Source organism: Atta cephalotes (genome assembly GCF_000143395.1).
Source record: "Atta cephalotes unplaced genomic scaffold scaffold00004, whole genome shotgun sequence".
Classification (NCBI taxonomy): domain Eukaryota; kingdom Metazoa; phylum Arthropoda; class Insecta; order Hymenoptera; family Formicidae; genus Atta; species Atta cephalotes.
This window is the reverse complement of record NW_012130068.1, coordinates 2,501,546-2,521,513: the sequence shown is the minus strand read 5'-3', so window position 1 is coordinate 2,521,513 and position 19,968 is coordinate 2,501,546. Positions and strand designations below refer to the sequence as shown.

General features: G+C 31.3%; 3 protein-coding genes across 3 annotated transcripts in view; 1 reads left to right on the top strand and 2 right to left on the bottom strand.

The window, feature by feature from the left end:
* LOC105625909 (sodium- and chloride-dependent transporter XTRP3) overlaps positions 1–899 on the bottom strand; it is a 13,399-nt gene extending 12,500 nt beyond the window's left edge. Inside the window, exon 1 of the mRNA XM_012207219.1 lies at positions 659–899. Coding sequence (XP_012062609.1) covers positions 659–899 — 241 coding nt within the window. The remainder of the gene's footprint in view (positions 1–658) is intronic.
* Positions 900–7,801: 6,902 nt separating this feature from the next.
* On the bottom strand, positions 7,802–17,215 carry LOC105626129 (venom serine protease 34-like). Its single transcript, XM_012207440.1, has 8 exons — positions 17,143–17,215; positions 10,415–10,632; positions 9,977–10,198; positions 9,684–9,882; positions 8,937–9,140; positions 8,648–8,799; positions 7,921–8,077; positions 7,802–7,827 (listed from the first exon to the last, which is right to left on the bottom strand). Exons 1-8 carry the CDS (start codon positions 17,213–17,215, stop codon positions 7,802–7,804), a joined length of 1,251 nt encoding a protein of 416 aa, XP_012062830.1.
* A 152-nt stretch (positions 17,216–17,367) lies between these two features.
* Positions 17,368–19,968, top strand: part of LOC105625908 (centrosomal protein of 89 kDa) — a 3,262-nt gene continuing 661 nt past the window's right edge. Inside the window, exons 1-5 of the mRNA XM_012207218.1 lie at positions 17,368–17,433; positions 17,997–18,258; positions 18,451–19,058; positions 19,123–19,610; positions 19,700–19,952. Coding sequence (XP_012062608.1) covers positions 17,368–17,433; positions 17,997–18,258; positions 18,451–19,058; positions 19,123–19,610; positions 19,700–19,952 — 1,677 coding nt within the window. The remainder of the gene's footprint in view (positions 17,434–17,996; positions 18,259–18,450; positions 19,059–19,122; positions 19,611–19,699; positions 19,953–19,968) is intronic.

Sequence of the window (19,968 nt, the reverse complement as noted above, 5' to 3'; positions counted from 1 at the left end):
TCACACTAGAAGAGTATATATATATATATATATATATACTATATATATATACATATATACTATATATACTATATATACATATACATATATATATATATATATATATATATATATACATATAATATATATATATATATATATATATATATACATATAATTATATATATTATATATATATATATATAATGTATGTAAACATAGGTATATGCTTGTATACATGGGAAACTGGAGAGTTTATCTAGCTATCCGTTGACACGCATATGATTCAAGAATACCCCATATCGCCTGCTGCACGAAGGTCGTAAAAATAAAAACATATAGCTTATTAATAATAACAAGCAAGCATAAACGTTAAAATAATATTTGTTTTATATTTACGAAATTCCAATTGTTATAATTTGTTATTTCTTCATTCAACTTACGGTCCGATTTTATTTTCACCAATTAATAAAATGATACATTTAATATTAATTTACTCTATCGTGCCTGTACCTGCGCATTGCGATTAAAGTTTGTTCTTTGGCTGAACTAATGCAACATACTAGTTGCGCTTAAAATAAAATATACATTTGGCGAAAGCAAAGAAAAATTAATGCAATCCAGTGCAGCGATATAGAACAAAGTCTAATCTCATATATCGAACCCCATTAACACTTACCACCTCCGTTCTGTTGGCACAGATAAGGAAACCTCCAGATATTGCCCAGACCGACGCTGTATCCGATAATACTGAGAAAAAATTGCATTTTTCCACTCCACGCCGCCCTGTTCTCTTCCTTCGTTTCTCGACCAGCAACATTTTGAGTTGCTGTCGCCACGATCGTCACGTTGTGGCCGGGTTGGCGGTGATTGTTCAAGGGAGCCAGCTCGTGCCCATTTCTTCCGGTCTCGACTACCATTCTCCTGTGGGTCTCGATGGGTACACAATGAATCGATCACTCCTCCCGGCGGGTGGTGTACTTAATTGAGATCTTCAGCACACTCTTCGTGTTTGTTTGCCAAACTCACTCGACGCGCGACCCCAACGCGCTTCTCTTCTCCACTTCCTGCCGCCTGTTTATTTCCTTTTCCTTGCGTACACACGGATTCCGATCTCACTGTTTGATCTTCGTATGAAGTTAAAGAATCTCTAGACTTAAAGAATTCCAGTCTCCTTCTCTTCACTTTCTTTCCTTCTTTATACGAGAAATTTGGCAGAAACACCGTTCGCGGGCTCATATACCCCTCACTACCACTATCACCGCCACGCTGTTCATCGACTTCAGCGAGAACGGATGAGCAACGAACGTACAGCAATAACGGGGATAACAATAAAGTTAATATAACAAGAATAACAACAGTATCAACAGTAATTATCTCTTCACTATTTATTCGTAATGTTAACCAGCGTCCGCACTATGGCGTCCGAAAAAATATTGAGATCGGTCTCTCCCTCCTCGAGAAATAACCAGCAACAATTTGTTTCTTAATATTACGCATATATCCCTTCCTGGCGATGAAAGGAATGGTTTCTTATCCGAATTCCGTTCGTTTCTTTTTGATACGTGTGTGCTCCAATAGTACTCCTTATTGACTGTTTGCGGACGCATACGCGGCCGCGTAGAAACAGGCTGCGGCAGGATGGTAAGGACGTGAAGTGCGAGGAAGGATACGTCATAGGATAGGACCTATTCGCCAAATGGAGTGGGTGGCACGTAGGCGACCCGATAAAAATCGAGCGCCGGCTGACGAAAGACGATATGAGGGAACCAACGGGTCACGTGCTATAGTCCTCGCTGTCAAAGAATATCGATACGGGATTGAGGGATACGCGGGATTTTAACTCGCGCTATCTGACATTGATGGAAGAAGCGACCAGTTGGTTGCAAAAGGGGTTGGCGCATCTAACGTTTGGAAGCAATCGTAGCGTGAAAAACGGAGTGTGAGAGGGAGCGAATGAAAGTACGCGTGTCGTTAATAGCCGTCGTCGGGACGAAATATCGATCGATCTTCCGCGCGGAAGTGAGACACTGAAATGAGGGAGAGCAGTAGAGAAAAGGAGAGAAGAGAGCGAAAGAGGGATAAAGAGAGAAAGAGAAAGAGAGGAAAGAAAGAGGGATGAGAGGTTCTAATTTTTGGTTTCCCGAAGCAGTGAAGATACGATGTTTGAGATTTAAAGTAGCTCGATTTTCACAGAGGGTAGTTCTCGTCAGCCCCTAAATTCTCTTCGGCGCCTCTTCAGTTTCGGTCGAAATCAGCGTCCGCAGTCTTCCCGCTTTGTTCTCGTTTCATAAGTCAGATTCCTTTAAGTCGCTGCCGTTTGCGAGTCGATGTTGGTGGAAGTCATGAGTTCAGAATCATAGTTGGTCTCCCTCGGCCCAACTCTGCGCACGAGGAAGACGTGATCGCCGACGTCAATGTTGCTCCTCTCGTCGTTGTTGTCGCCACCGCCGCCGCCGCCGCCGTCACCGCCGTCGTTGTCGTCGTCGTCGTCGTCGTCGTCGTCGTCGTTGTTATCGTTGTTTCAAATTTGGTATCAGAGAATATATAATTATCTGCCAGTTTATTACTTAAACTTGGCAATCTTCGGACGGGTCGGACTGACGTCGTTGCGAATACGCGTGTATAGTTGAAGAGCAAGACTTCTGAGACCTTTGGTACCCATGTATACCACTCCTCACTCCACTGCGTCGTACTCAGTATCCGTTTCCTCGATTGTGTCTCGTTGCTCTAACTCTTCGTTTCCGTCAGTAGAAATTGCGAAAAACGCAGACGGCTAGAAGCCCGCGTAAAATTTCGCAGCGTGCGCGGTGGCTCAGTGAATAATGCGCCTCGTACGAACGTCGATATCGGACTGAGCCGACGCTGGTGCGCGACGATGTGCGCGAGGGAACGGACCTACAGAACGGGAACCTTTGGAGCGACATCGACGTCTGTACAATACGACGAAGGTTCGTTCTACCGGTGATCCGGTCCCCCGATTGGCCGTGGTAATTGTGTACGTATGCGCATACGCCGGTCGACCGATCCCTTTTAAACGGTGAAGAGCCGGGTAGCGCGAGCGTTGTTATCTTATTATATTATAGAGTAGAAGAGGTAATCGCTTGCATAAAATGGGATGCAAATATTTCAGATACCAAAGCGTGATTTTTTCTTCCACGAAAAATTCAAATTTTTAATAATACAAATAATATATGGATATAATCCCGATTATACATTTAATTATTATTTTATCATATTATAAAACAGTTATAGGGCACAAAACGTAATGGCACAAAATGGATTGGAAATATTTAAGATATTAAAATGAGATTTTTTTCTTTTACACGGAAAGGTTTTTCTGAAGTATTTAAAGTTTAGCTAGATACAGATCTGAAAATAAATTTATCAGATTATCAAAATTTTTATATGTAGGACACTTAAAGTTGTTGATAGAATATCAAATTTTTACATCATTGCTTATTATGTTTGAGAGATTTTTCTATGTAATTATTCTGTCCAATAAAATTATTTCAAATTTGTAGGATACTAAATTTTTGGATACTTCAGCAAAATCGCTCTTTCTTTGCACAGAGTATTTAAATTTTAGACATAATCCTATTATACATTTAATTATATACTAATAGAGAAATAAATTTTGAAAATGATTAAGTATCTTTAATTAATTCTTATCAATTGTTAACAACTTGCCTGATAATCTTAGCCTTTTCTCAACGAAGCACCTTAAAGACGCCAATGTAAATTTAGAGAAACCGCTATACGCTAATTTGCGTCATAAATCATCATTAAAACGCATCGCAAATAGTTTTTAGTTGTGTGCATATTCCTATTGATCTTTTAGCACTCTAAGATAATGAAAATGTTTTTCTTCGTTGTTTACGTTTCAATGACGTGCGTTTTGACGGCTCGTTTAAACTTGGCGGGTCTTTTCTGGGTGATGGTGTAAGTAGTTCAAAACTGACAAACCGGCTCATCGATCGGATTGTTGTTCCACTAAAAGGTAGTATAGATACGCGCAGCTTCCCACGCGTCACCGTTTCCGCTTCGATCGAAAGCGTCCTTATAACTAAGGATCCCTCCTATATTCAGCATCTTAATTCTCAAACACTTCATTTCCCCTTTGATAAAAACAAGCAATTCTCTTTCTGATAATTGCGAGGCGTAAATCCTTAACAAATTGAAATTCACGTATATCTCTAAATATCTTGAAATAAATCAAATCGCAGTTACTCAAACAAATCAAGTTACAATAATGTCAAAAATTTTTTTGTTAAAACAAATCGTAACTGTTTTGAGAAGTGATTTTTAGTAATTATTTTGGAGCCATTTTGATGACTTGTATTCTCTCTCTGTTTAGATTAGGAATAAAATAAATAAATCCGATTTTTTCTTCTCATATACTTTTATTTATTGTATCTATTTTTGTATGTATTTCATATATTTGTAAACAAAAATAATATTTTGCCCTTTATTCCTTCTTAACAAAATTCTTTAGATTCCTGGCGAGCTCATGACGTCGGTGACTAAAGGCGGTCGCGATCATTCCATGACGTCATTCGATGCTATAGTTACTATCTCTAGACGATAAAACGTTTCACGAGACCTGCCCAAGCTTGTATACATACATACATATGTACATAGAGGCGGGTCAGTCAGTAGCTTCGAGTTATGTAAGCGGTCGCATAACCTTTCGACCTTGTTCTCAAGTTCTTTACTATCAGGCTACTCCATACATCACCATTTACCTGATTTGCATCAAATAACATTAATAAAATTGATATATGTATATTCATAACTGCGTCAGATGCATGACAATAACGACAATATATTTGCAATATATATTTGCTTTGATTCTGCGCTAAGTAGAGCTTTGATCTTCGTGTATACTATATAAATTATTGAAACTTTTAGAAACGTAAAATATTTGAAAAAGTATTCTAGAAAATGTGCTTAATTATGCTTTTTGAGCATTTAACTGAGTCGTTTAGAAATCCGAGATATCGCCTATCTTTCTTTTCACCGATATACCTGCACTGATTATGGCACGCCAATGTCGCGAGTGGTGCTTGCATAATATCATGTAAACCTTGAAAGCAATTGTCCGTCTACAAATCAATTCGGACAGCCAGAGTATTAACGAAGAAATATATTGAATTATACAAGTCTCGTCAGATTATGTGTATATTATATACAATATTACAATACATTATAATGGAATATATATACAAATTAAAGACGCTTTTAAAGACATATTGTTTTAATAAGATTAAAGAGGATATTAAATTCTTTTGAAATAAATAAAATAATGATATATAATCTTCATTTGTAGCTTCATGTTTATAAAATTTATTTTAATGACGTTATGTATTAGCATATATTACAATTCCTTCTAATAATAGTCTGTATTTTTATGTTAATAATTTATGTCATGTACAGACTTTAACAACGTTCGCTATTGCTGCAAATAATTCGAATTGACGATAGAAAAAAAAAGACTATTTGGACAACAATGTTATACAATATAATGACGCGTGCACGTAATGAGTAATACATGTCCTTGCTGTTCAATGCACCATGCTGAATGTGGTGGACGACCGAATGACGGTGATGTTCGTACCGAATGACGCACAGGATACGTGCGACCTTTCTTCCTGTTTACAAGAGTTCAGCTTTTATTTCGTTTTACCATCACAGGAATTGTAATACGTGTCAGAAGTGAAGAACTCACGGTGAATAGATCGCTGATCTTGTATTTTACTGTGCACATCTTTCGCATGCAAGATAAGGACATAGGTACCTATGTGCTCCTACCTTTACCATCCATCTAACATCGCATACTAAAGTGGTTATACAAGCTCATCCTCACAATGGTCATTCAACTTCTTTCTACGGTCCAAAGCATTTTTGTACTATTCTGAATAGTATCGCATCCCTTGGGAATAAACCCGGATTATGCGAACCCTAAACCGGTAACAGACCTACTCCACGAAATTCTCACGATGAAATATTTAATACTTGACATTGAAAATTGTATCTTAGTTGTACTTTAAATTTTTTAGAAAAAGTAATGAAGCAAAAATGTTGAAAACGTTTTCGATTCATCAAATTGCAAATTGATAATGTCGTTGTTAAATTCATAATATCAAATTTTAAGTACCCAATTTGAATTATTCTTATAAATTGTTAATTGTTAACTGCTTTAATATATCGTTAATTTATAAAATAAAACAATCTAATTCAAGAAATATATTAATTTGACAAAATTAGTTTATTATTTACTAAGTTCACATTATCTGAATACTGTTTATGCTTTGAAATTAATTATTAGATCAATTGAAATAAATTGAATTGATTTAATTGTTTTTTTTAAATTATATTATGTTTTATATTGAAATAATATTACATTTTTTGACATATTTGAAAGTTAAAAATAATAAAATGTTGTTTAAATTAAAATTAAATTAAAGAATTAATTCAAATTTAATTCTTTATTGTTTAACAATATACATAAAATGAAATCATCTATTATAGACTGTTTAGTTCTTTATTCTATAATAAAATTGATTTTGTCAATAAGTGTTTAATTCTTTCTCCGTAAGAAAAACATATTTTCTCGCAAACAATTTTTCATATCAGAATTCCATCACAATGAGAAGAATATATCTATTTGCATACTATCATTGGGTCAACAACTGTGTCAAGGATGTACCGCGATATATATCAAAGAAATCAATTTATTTAATAAATATATGCTACGATCACGAAACTATTATTACTAATATTGACTGATACACGTTCGTAAAAGCTTTAATATAGCATTATACAATAGTATCAGAAAGATATAAAAATTATTCATTTTAATATAATTATTTATCTTGATTTTAATATTATTTATCTTGATATAAGTGGGCAAAATTAAATGATAGCACTTTGCACGAATCAATTTCTACGGCAAAAAATCGGTAGTTCATTTCTTGCAGTCTTATCAGAAAAAAATATTTTTATTTATATATATTTTTATTGGTATCGCATATTTTATTTCTATACCTCTCACAGTAAGAGAACGTGATATATATCTTCGGTACATACTACGCCATGGCAAGTAAGTTAATGTGATACTACATTGGTCAGTGTAAGTGGTCGCTTACTATAGACCATTCCCTCCCATAGACGCTCTCACGTCACATCCTCATTCAGGAATTTATTAATAATGAGACATTGTTTACGAGTCGTTAATGTTGATTCTTTTATACCATGGAAATCTTTATTAAGGACAATCAAAGTTCTGATAAGCGTGCACAAATATATCTCGGGTGAAATAATGAAATGTACATGAATCGCCGTACACAATTTACATTCCGCAAATTCTTTCCAATGAATAAACAAATTCTATTATTTTAGAACACAGTGTTCGTACTGGTGTGTGTAAATTATACGTCAAATATATTGTTATAAATATTTGCTTGAAATTCTTTGACACATCTGTTGTCTGTTATTAACCATGCAATTTAAATTGATATTGATTGTAGCATTTTGATCTCAATGCAAATGAATGTATTCTGACGTACAATGTTAAAAATAAATACATTTGAGTCTATAGATTAATGTTATGTCGAATATTATATAAGCCGAAAGCATTATATTAACTGGTGTAAATTAATACGTGAAATTACATGAAAATGAGATAATCATATAAAAAAATATAACAATCTATAAAAGCATATTGCATATAAATAACGTGCAATAAGTCGGAATAACATCTATGTAAAATAACAAATTGTAAATAAATTATTCCTTTTTGTACATTTTTTGTTTACCCTTCTTATTCGGACATGCAGTAATTGATACCTGTAAGAAGATATAAATAAGTATCATAGGATAAATGCTCTCTCAATGAGACGATAACGCATACATGACGCATTGTACACTTCATGCACTTACTCGGTGTTACACTCAAGATCCAATCTATGTATGCGCCGACACGCATGTTAATTCCTGCTTTATTACTGCCGCAACCCATTCCGGCAGTGATAACACCCACGAGAACCTCCCGTTTCGTTGTAGGATTCTGCCAAAGAACGGGACCGCCGCTGTCAAACTGAAAGAAAAATTATAAACACGAATATGAAATGACATTTTTTTCTGCAAGCAAAATAAAAAGTAATAATGACATTAAAATGCATCAAAATTATTTCCAGAGAGCACACAACAATGAATATTTTATAAATATTTATTAAAAACATTTATATATTCCATGAATGTACTAAAAATACTGTCAAATATTCATTGTACATTCGTAGTAAACTGAATGGCATTTCAATGTTATAAATGTTTTATGAGTATGTAGAGAATATTTTGTATAATATTCTATAAAATATTCTATATATTCTCTATTACAAATATTCTATGGAATTTCTATTTCACAAATGTCCGTTTTGAAATGAATATGAATATTTACGAATAGAATATTATATGTATTATATTTACAGAAGATTTGATTTAAATATATAATTAAGAATATTTGTAATAGAGAATTTTTATAAAAATATTCATAGAATATTTCATGTTATCTGGATTAAAAGTCATTTTTTGAGCGATTTATTTTAATATCATTTTAATTATCATGATCTATTGTTCTGTTTAACTTCTGCAAAATTTTCTATGTTACCTGACACGCGTCTTTTTCCTCCGCATAAGTACATATATGATCATTTGAAATACCCGGATACTGTTGACGACACTGCCGGTTCGTGATCACGGTTACCGTAACTTTTTGCAAAGTACTCGACTTCATTCCTGAGAATTCTGTTAATCCCCAACCTGTTTCGGTCAAAATAAACGGATCAAAATTTGTTTGCGCAACCTACACGAAATAATTGAAACTTATACAGGTTTGAAAACACACGTTAAATTATTGTATTTAGATAACAATTGCTGCTATGATAATATTGTCTCACCCAATAAATCCACATAACTTCCTGCAAAGGAATCAAACTGATGCTCAAAAGGAAGACAAGCTGGTCCGACTTCTTCGCTGAAACTTATAACAGAATTCACCATTACTACAGCTATGTCATTTTGTGCAGGGGTTTCAGTATTATATAAAGGATGTACGTAAAATCTGGATACAGTGTAGAGGCGCGAGGCGTTTGTATCTGCACCTGGAATATTTAAAAAAATTCAATTATTATAATTAAAGAAGTACTTAATTTTTTATCTAATGCGTGAATTATCTATTACGTTTTAATAATCGGACAAAGATTATTCAGAACATTTTATAGATAAGATTTTTTTTATAGAAAAGATATTTATTTTTATATTTTATAGTTTAATTGCTTAAATATTTAATTTGTACTTCGCTTAAATGTTAAAGTGATAATAATAATAATTATTATTATTGTTATAATAATAATAATTATTATTATTATTATTGTGTTATAAGCAACAGAATTACACAAAAAAAATATCAATGATAAAGTGCTAGCTAATGATAAATGGCGAACAGTATTGTTACTAAAAGAATACAAATCAACATTGTAAATAGATCATATATATAATAGATTGTCAAAGTGAGACAAGATTTATCGAGAAGTAGTAGAATGAAAAGAGAAGAAGGAAGAAAAAGATTCCTACATAAATCAATAAAAATGTAATGCCAATATAATATTCTTTCAGAAACATTTGTTTTTGAAAAAAATGTTTACCCGTGGTAAGATCATGATCTCCCACAAGTACACCCACAGTATTTGGGTCTACATTCTCTAAACAATGGGCGGCAGTTAATACATGTCTTTCGGATATGATAGTCGCTCCGCAAAATACCTCCGCTTGAAGAGAATCAACAAGACCAGCCATCATAGGATATTCATTCACGCCAGTTTCCATACCTCCCACTATTTTCGTCTATGATGTATAATTAAAATTAGAACAAAAAATTCATAGAAACTATTACATTTATATCAAATTTTTTTACATTATAATTTTACTTAATGCATACCGGCTTTTTCCATCCGCATCTACAAAAATCATTGTCATCTGTTTCGTCGATTGCTTGCAGCTCGCACAGAAACTTAATTCCTGATGACCAAAATGAAGTTGATAATTCAATAGTTATGAATCTTCCTGTCGATTCTATACTAAATGATTTATTGCCGCAATAAGATTGAGATGCAGAATCATTCACATATACAGTTAATCTATTCAAGATGCATCTAAAATTCTGCGGAAAAAATATATTCTAAATATATTCTAAAAAAATATTGTCGTAAAAATTTGTAATTTTAATTAGTAAAAAATAATTAATTTTAATATTTCTTTAACTAATCGAAGCTTAGAAAATTAAATTAATCTTTTCGTGAAATTACGAATCGTTGATTGTGGCAATGAATATCTATCAGTAATTACATTCGATTCTATTACAAGGCACAAATCTTACCCACGGAATGTTGAAATTATCGCACGTTAATCTAACGCGAAAAGCACTTTCCGCGAACCATCTGCAGTATTGTCGGCCGTTAGAAACATTAGGGTAGTTAGGATTATACACATAATAGATGCTATCAGGTTTTAAATATCCAGAATAGTTACAGTTTTGATAAAACAAACTGTTTGACATTATAAAATAGAAGGCCAGGTTCAGCACGAGAAATCCAACTGTAAAAAGGATAATTCGTTATTGAATATACGCTATAACGTTTCATTATTATTACAGGTATATACAATAAAAAAGAAAAAATGCATTGTATGATTAATTAAAAATAACATTTTTTCATTTATCTTTACATTCCGTTCGTGTATAGATGTTATATATTCACAAAGATTTTACACGTTGTTCTAAATAATGTATTCTTTAATTAGTGCTTTTTATCTCGCCTGGAGCGGGACGAGACAAAAGCACTCGTACTGAAATTATCGGAAATAGAAATAATTAAAAGCCGATTGCGGCCAAGTATTACTTAACAGTATTTCAAGAATAAATTATTACAACGCCACAGTTGTCGTCATCATTGCGTAATCAAGACGTTTTCCTTTAAAACATACATACTTCCAATTTTGTTCCTTCTCTCTTGCGAAGGTAGATATATCTCTTTGACATTGAAATTCAGATTTGCTGTCAAATCATTGTATAATAAAGTGACATTATATGAGAAATAGGTAGTCGTTTATGAAGAACCGCATTGCAGTTGTCATCATATATATCGCAAGCAAATATATAGAAACATGGTACAGGAATGAATTAAGCTTTTTGCCGAAGTCAATAAGCGATTTAGTCTCATTGATATTATTGTAATTTAGAACTTCCGTGCATCTTGTAAGTAATGAAAATTAATGAATTCGACGAAATAATAATGTATCATATAACTGATTTCCGATGAAAAAAATTGTAATAAAATCTCATAATATTTTTAAAAATTTGTCATATTTTGAATCTAAAATGAATCTGAATGAATAAATCTGAAAATTTCTAAAAACAAGAATCTTAAACTTTTTAGAGTTTACAAATTTTTTTCAGAAATTATAGAATAAAAAGTCTTAGAACATTTCAGAATATTCAGAATGTTTTAGAATTCACTTCTTTATATGTAAAGAATTCTAGAAAAGATTTTTTTCAGAACTTTTGAAAAGTGTTTCAATTTATATAAAAAAATTTGTAAAATTTTTTATAAGTTATAAAATTATATAGAAATTCTGGAAAATTCTAAAAAATTCTGAGAAAAATTTTTTTCTTCGAAGGAATATCTTCTGCATTTTAAGAGAAATGGAACAGTTCTCGCTCGATTATCGTAATTATTATTATTATTACTTATGATATAATTTTTAAATATTATAATTAAATAGCTCAATTGTCCAATATAATCTCTTATAGAAGTCCAATTTAATACTAAAATTGACTTATTTAAAAACGTTATTATTTAACGTTTTTAATATTAAAAATTAATAATTAATGCATTCAGTATTAAATTTCTGTAAGGATTGCGCATAGTTTTGCAAAATTACGAAATCCGCGAGTGAGTATCGCTTCTGCGATCGCGTGACTGTAAGTTTGTACAAGAATAAATTGAACATATGTGTAGGTATATAGTTGGAGCAATTTTATTATAAATGGCAATTCCCTCTTCTTGTCCCCGGTCTACGGCAGGCTTTCAGCAGGCCCCACGTTGAATGAACTTGAATGAAATATGCATACGCGCGTACATGTGTGTCGCGGGCTTTCATTGATTCGCGCTACAATTGTTCCTGTTAGCTTGACGCTTAACTAACTGACGGTCGGTCGCCAATAAATGTTAATTTGCCATCAGTTGCCATCTAACTGTGTGAGCCAGAAAGCACTATGCATTGTTAAATATCAAAGGAGCAATGACAATCCATCCATTATTGAATTAAACATATTTTGTTATTTTTAAATTCCATCTGCTCCAAAATGTAAATTAATCCATTCTTGTAGTTAGTTTTAAGATAAACATCATCCATATTAACGTATGCACTTAGTAAATATTGATAAATTAAATTTGAATCAAATTGAATACATTTTCTTGAATTAAATTGTTTAACTATATTTTTAAATTAAAATTGTTTTTTTTGAGATGTAAATCGCGTTATCGATTTTATCGCCAGCAGAAAAAAACGAGAGAGGCCACATTGGCCTTTTTTCTGTTGCTATCGAAATCGCCCGTATACAACCGCCATCCATTTTCAGTTTGGAAACCACGTGACTACATACATTTTCTGACATTATCGATAAAATCGTATCATCGAAAGATGTGGTTTGTCTCTGTACTAAATCCTCAGGATATAGAAGCGTGTTGATCATAGGAAGGATAGTTTAATAGGTTCTTGAACGAAAAAATTTTAATTTCGCATCTCCTACATATGTAAATAAAAATTGTTGAATTTTAATAAACGAAATTGAAAATTCAAACAGATTAATTTAGTGAATTTTGTCTTATCTTAATATAATATTTATCTTATAAGGGATGTTGCGGGGTGGAGAAATGAAATTAGTAATAATATAATAATAATCAAAGTTATATCACTTTCGCTGTAAAAGAGATATATTTATCTTATAATATATCTTATAAAATTACGAAGTTATGTATTTCTTTATGTAAATTTTCAGTTTCAATATAAACATATCGTATCAGTTTTTTACCGATTCCTACGATTATATATTTTAAATAAGTTTCGGAAACTTATTTTATATTTTTTATTTTAAATAAATTTTTTATTTTAAATGAATTTTAAATAAGTAAATAATTAAATAATTAAAAACGTACGTATCATACGTAAGTTTAAAGAATTTCTGCAACATAGAATAATTTGCAATAATAATAGTGTCTTAATAAATTAATTTATTAACTAAAAAATTAAATAAAATTAACAAGATTGGTACTTTTAGCCCCCGCCCCCCCACACACACACACACACACACACACACACACACACACACACACACACACACACACACACACACACACACACACACAAAGCTGTATTTAGCACAAATTGTTTCACAATATTAAGAAAATTTGCATGTCTTTGTTCTATCTTTATATAAAGAACATATGTATATAGAACTACTTTATCAACCTTTATTTAATGAATTATTAAAAAGAACAATAAAAATTGAGATATAATGTTGGAATATCAAAAATACCCCACGCAAATAATTACTAATTACGTTTGAAAGAATTAGCAAGTAATACAGGATTGTACCTAAAGATGCCACAAAAAGCAAAACGAAATGCGCAGCGATATCCGTCAAAATCATGTAAAATATGAATAATTGAATAAACCGTAAATATTTTTCATATGCGACAATTGGGCATGAACAGGTGAACAGTGAGGGGAGGGGGAGCGTGGCAAACAGATGGGGGAGCGCAGTAGTTGACTACGTCATCACTTCGGCATTCGCTCGGCGATTTCGGAGAGAAATGAATGTATTTTACGAATCGTTCCGGATGTCGCATTAATTAATAAAAATTAAATATCTATGAACGCGAATTGTAAGATTGCCTAAAACTAAGGAGTGTACTAAAGATTAATAAGTTTTATTACACAGTTTTTGCTTTATTTCTTAGATTCATTACGCACATACATAGCTCATGAACATTTTTATGTGCTCTCATATATACGGTATAAAAATGAGATTGCTAGATATTTCAAATTGTGCTTTTTATCACTTTGAATCATATAATTCTGTCATTTTTGTGTTACTTCGCATTCTTATGATACGTGAAAAATAACAGATAAATTATATTTAAATTACATGTCTCTAAATATATGTGCATACTATTTATACGTATTATTCTATTTAGTCGAAAGTTTTTCATAATTTAAAATAAATTTTTTTCATTTATCTTCATTTAAAGGATGTACATATTGTTAATCTTTATTTAATTGTAAATCACAAAAAAGAGCAATAAAAATTGAGATATAATATTAGGAAAAGCATTTCACGCGAGCAATTATGTAAGAAAAATCACGCTTGTAAAAACTTCCTTTTACTTCTTGCTTTTTTGTCAGCACATTATAATTGATACGAAATATTTAAAATTATAAAATGAACATCAAATATGTATGTTTCTTGGTGTATCACGATATAATTATGGTACTATATTAAACGACTCGCGCCGCTAAAATAGATACATATAAGAAATTATTTCATTAATCGGAGAACATTAAAAATGTAAAGAATATATTATTTTATTTCATAATATGCGTTAATATTTCGTCAGTTAGACGGTTGGCGCGCGACCTTGGGTTGGGGATGGCATGGGGTGGCACGGAGCGGCGCGTCATGTTTATGCATAGTTATCGCGCAATTTATTCTCTTACCGAGAATCGTACAAGCACGTAGTCGTGTCGCGTGCGGTTCTTTTTCACATTACTTTTTGAAATCTTATCGCGAAGAATGCCAAATATAATACGAAACGTTGTACTTTATGAATAATTAATCATATTAGTAATCGTATTATGTGAATATTCATAAAATACAACATTTCGTTTATTATATCTAGCAATGTGAAGAAGAACGGCATGCGACAGGGCTACTTATCTACGAACAGTATCACACGAGTCATAAAAATGCAATGTTAATATGAATATTCTCATGCAAATAACGCAATTTCTGCTTTCACAATTGGTATAGTTTAATAATTTAATTTTTTGTTTTTGTGCATCTTTCGTTATACGATCCGTTTAAAAATTAAACATAACTTTGAAACTATTTATCGATAATAAAAGAAATTTTTCTTTTTTATTAATCTCCAGCCCATTTCATTGAATCTAATTATATCTTTACAGACATAATCTAGAAATAAAAGATTCAAGACCCTTTTATCTGCTCTGAATTTATTTCGCAATGATAACGAATTGCAGACGTCTATTTGATATTCGTTTCTAAAAGTTAACCGATTGCATAATAATTGCATAATAATTGTATAGTAATATAGATAATAGCTATATATATTACATTTTTCAGATTATCTTCCCTCTCACGGGTGGCCTTGACGTAGTGGGAAGGCTCATCTAGAGAATATTTACACGAAGAAAAACGATTTTTCTCAAGTATCTAAAAATTTGATGGATCTATCTGAATGATATATTTAGATAAATTTTTAGATATTTGAGTAAAATCGTTCTCTTCGTGTAAAAATCTAACGATGGAAAAGCTAACATCGCCGATTTGAAAATGAATGAACTGCAATCAGTTCGTCGCCTCGCGCGTTTGTTTCGGGAGTGTCGTTCAAGTTATCGGACTCAAGTTTATAAATCCGCGCGCGATTATAGTATTATTTGCGAGTGTTTTACTTGAGTATTCTGTGCGAGAGGATGTCAACCCAATCCTGAGAGGAGGAGGAAGTCTGAGAGAGGCATCAGGTACCGGCGGAACAACCTTGCGATAAATACTATTATCTTTTATTTGTGCAAAATTAATCCTTTTTTACTTGTTTTTAAATCATTCTATTTGACAATAATTTAAAAATGATTATTAAATTATTGTTAAATAAAATGAATTAAATAGTATATATTCTATAAAATAATTATATAAAACGATTTTATAAAATAATTTTATAAAATATTTCTATAATATAATTATATATTCTCTAAAATAATTATATGTATTCTCTAAAATAATTATATATATATATATATATATATTTTTTTTAAAGATTTTAGCAAATATAAATTTTGTATAAAATATTAAAGTAATTTTTAAATAATTCTTCTTTTATCTAATTAGGTAAAAGGAGAGTTACTTAAAATTTAGATAAAATAATGATATATATTTTCTACAAAAGATCTTAGCAAAAATAAATTTGTATAATATTTTAAAGTAATTTTTAAGTAACTCTTCTTTTATCTAAATTGGATAATACAATAAAGAATAAATTAAAGTTATTGCAATTTTATTAGCGAAATACAATAAAATAATTAGACATAAAAATAAACAAATAAATTAAAGATATACTTACCTGCAAAAACGAACTACTAAATTCATTAGTAGTTCGTTTGTTTTATAGATGAGTATATTTTACAAAGAAAAGAGGACCGCCGATAAAATTGACGGGAATGGTATGTAATGAGCCTTTACAGCTCATTTTTGCTAAATTATACCTTAAATTGATACACTGTATGTTTAGAAGAGATTGAATTTATTAAAAATCTCTATAAAAATCTCTACAGAAATTTTGATACATACTAATAATTATGTTTGATAAAAACGAACTGAAAATTTGTATAAAGAAACATAACTAATATTATAAGACAAAATTCACATTAAATTAACTTGCTTTTTAATTTCGTTTATTAAAATTTAATAATTTTTATTTACATATATAGGGAATGCGAAATTAAAATTTTTTCGTTCAAGGACTCATTAAACTATCCTTCTATGCCTGGATGATCGACACGTTTTTATATCCTGAGGATTTAGAACAGAGACGAACCACATCTACTTTCGATGATACAATTTTATCGATAGTATCAGAAAATGTACATAGTCATGTAGTTCCTAAACTGAAAATGGATGTACTGGCGGTAGTGTACGACGATTTCGGCGGTAACACGAAAAAGGTCGGTATCTCTCAGGTTTCTCTCTATCGTCAGTAACGTAGCTATGTAGTTCTCAAATCGAAAATAGATTTACAGGCACTAGTGTACAGGAGATTTTGACGGACCTATGAAAAACTTCGGGATGACCAGCCGTATTGGTTGCCATGGTGGTCAAAGTCATGGCTGTGATCAAAACACAAACAAACCAGGAGCTTTCTAAAAGAACCTGTTTCGAATCGATGCGATTCGAAACCTCACGTGTTTGTACCAGTAACGTCAAATTCGCATGTACAGATGGTTTTCTAAGATTTTCTACTGCGGTCTGTTACGTGCATGCGTTTGGAGCAATCGCAGGCAATGCCAAGTCGCGACAACAGTGTTGACAGGCATAGAGAAAAGGTAGATTGTGCATACAAATGTCTCAAATATTACCTCGCTTTCTTATTATTTCTTAGTTTATTTATATATTATATATTATTATATATTATTATATATTATTATATATTATTTATTTTTATCACATTTTTGTAATGTTGCTTTTTTCATACTTTTTTCATTATTTTTTTAATGCTACTTTCTTTATACATTATTTTTTTTATTTTCTTTGCATATATTGCTGCTTTTCATTTTATTTTCTTTATATGCTTTTGGAGGACTAGTCCTAGAACATTAATAGCTTTAACTATTTATCTACAGCCTTGAATAAAAATGTTAAGCATCTTATTTATTAATCATTATTTATAGTTTTAGTTCAAGCAAAAATTGATTTATGGCATTTGCTGTAAATTATTCTTTGTTTCAAGCACTCTTTAAATTTATGTATAATCAATAGATAACAATGAATTTCAGATAAATAAAAAATTAAATGCCTAAGATTTTTGAACAAAGTTATCTCTTCATTTAAATAAAATGATTCCTATTGTAATGACATTTTCTAACATTTGATTTTATTGTAATCGTAGCGCAGCAGTCGTAAAGTTTCAATTACAGAAAATGAATTGGAACCAGTACATAAACCACTGCGTTACAGACGGTTTCATAGGAGTAGACGCCATTCAAGAGTCAAGGGAGAATTTGAAGAATTGACAGATAAAAATGGAAACAGCAATGGTGTCACAGTGCCTAAAAAAGGTAGCAAGCATAATATTCAAAAGAAACTTGATAAATTAGCTGAAGAAAATCGGATATTAACAATGAAATTAGAAAGTTGTAATATAAGCCCTGGTAAATACCTGCTAATAATATACAAGAATAGTTTGATAAGTTAACGACTTTTCAAAAAGAGACTATGTTGAAAAATAAATTGAATATTGATAAAAAAGAAATTTGACTGACTATTAAATTACCTTGTATTTTACGATATAAATAATATTCGTTTATAACGAGCAATCAAGAAAATATTTTATAAAATTTCAGAAACTATTACAGAATTAAAAGAAAAAGATTCCTTAATATCAAAAATTTACAATAAGTATCAGAAATTGTTGAAAAATCACGACAGTTTACAACAAGAGTATGAGAAAGTAAGTGCTCTTTTAGCAGAACGTGAAACGGAATACAATCAGTTGCAAATGCATCACAAGAAATTTACAGAAGTTTTACAAAAAGTAGAGAAAACCAATTCCAATCTTCTAACATTTAATCAAAGATGTAAGACTGAAAATGTTCAGTTAAATGAAGATGTTTTGCTTCTTAAGCATGTAATATATCGATTGAACGCAGAGCTTGAAAGATATCAAGATAAATTAAAGGAATCTGGACAAAATACTTTACCTAAAAATGTTAATGATATATTAGATTTTAAAAGATCAGCAGATGACATTAAAACAGTATCGGAATCTTGGGGTTCGGTGAATACGCATGTGCTAGGTCCACTTTTAGACGCTTATCAAGAAAGCTTGTCGGAGAAACAGGAGCTTGTAAATAGATACGAAGAAGACATCGCGAATTTTAGTACTAGATGCAAAGAAGTTATCATAGAGAATGAATGTATGCAGAATGAAATGGAGAAGTTGAAATCACAGGTATTATATTTATAAAAGAACATTGTCCTGCACCTTACAAATTATTTTAGTAAAAGTTTTCCAGTGTACCAGGTACACAGATGAAATCAAGATGATATCCCAGGATGCTGATTTGCTCAAGGAATTGAACGAGTGTTACACGAAACAGGCGACTCACCAAAAGCAGAAGATACATGAGATCCATTCGTTGTACGAACAGAAAGTGGGGGCAATGTCATTTGACAATAACAGACTTCACGAAGAATGTCTTGCTTCTAAGACTGAATTGAGTAATCTTCAAGGAAAATATGATATTCTTCACAAGGAATATGAAAAGTTGCAAAACGATAATACAAAAACAATGCCTGTTCATGTTCATAATGCTGCAGTCGAAGAATGTAAAGAATTGTTTGATAAATTGAAGCGTCAGTATGAAACTGAGAAAGAAAAACTATCCACTCGTATTAAGGAATTGGAAGAATCCCATGGTCAAAATAAAAGTCAACTGGATATAGTTACGATTGAAAGAAATCAATTGAAAGGATTGAATAAAAGTTTTGAAAAACATCTAAAGTAAGTGTGATGAATGAGTATAAATTACAAATAATAAAATAAATATAATATATTTAAACTATTTATTTTTTCTTTTTTTCTCTTTTCAGACGTATACAGCATAAATTGGAACATTTTCAAAAAATCGCGCATTCTATGCAAATATCCAGAGATTCCTTTAAGAAACAGTTAAGAAAGACCACATTATATTGCGAAGAGTTATTTAATGAATATGAAAGAATAGCCGCCGAACGGGATAAGTTAGTAAAACTTTTATATGAAACAGAAAATGAAAATGCAAGTATCCATTTACTCGGCGATACTATTACTCAACGAGTAGGACACCTAAAAGACCAATTAAAGGTATGAAACAAAAGAA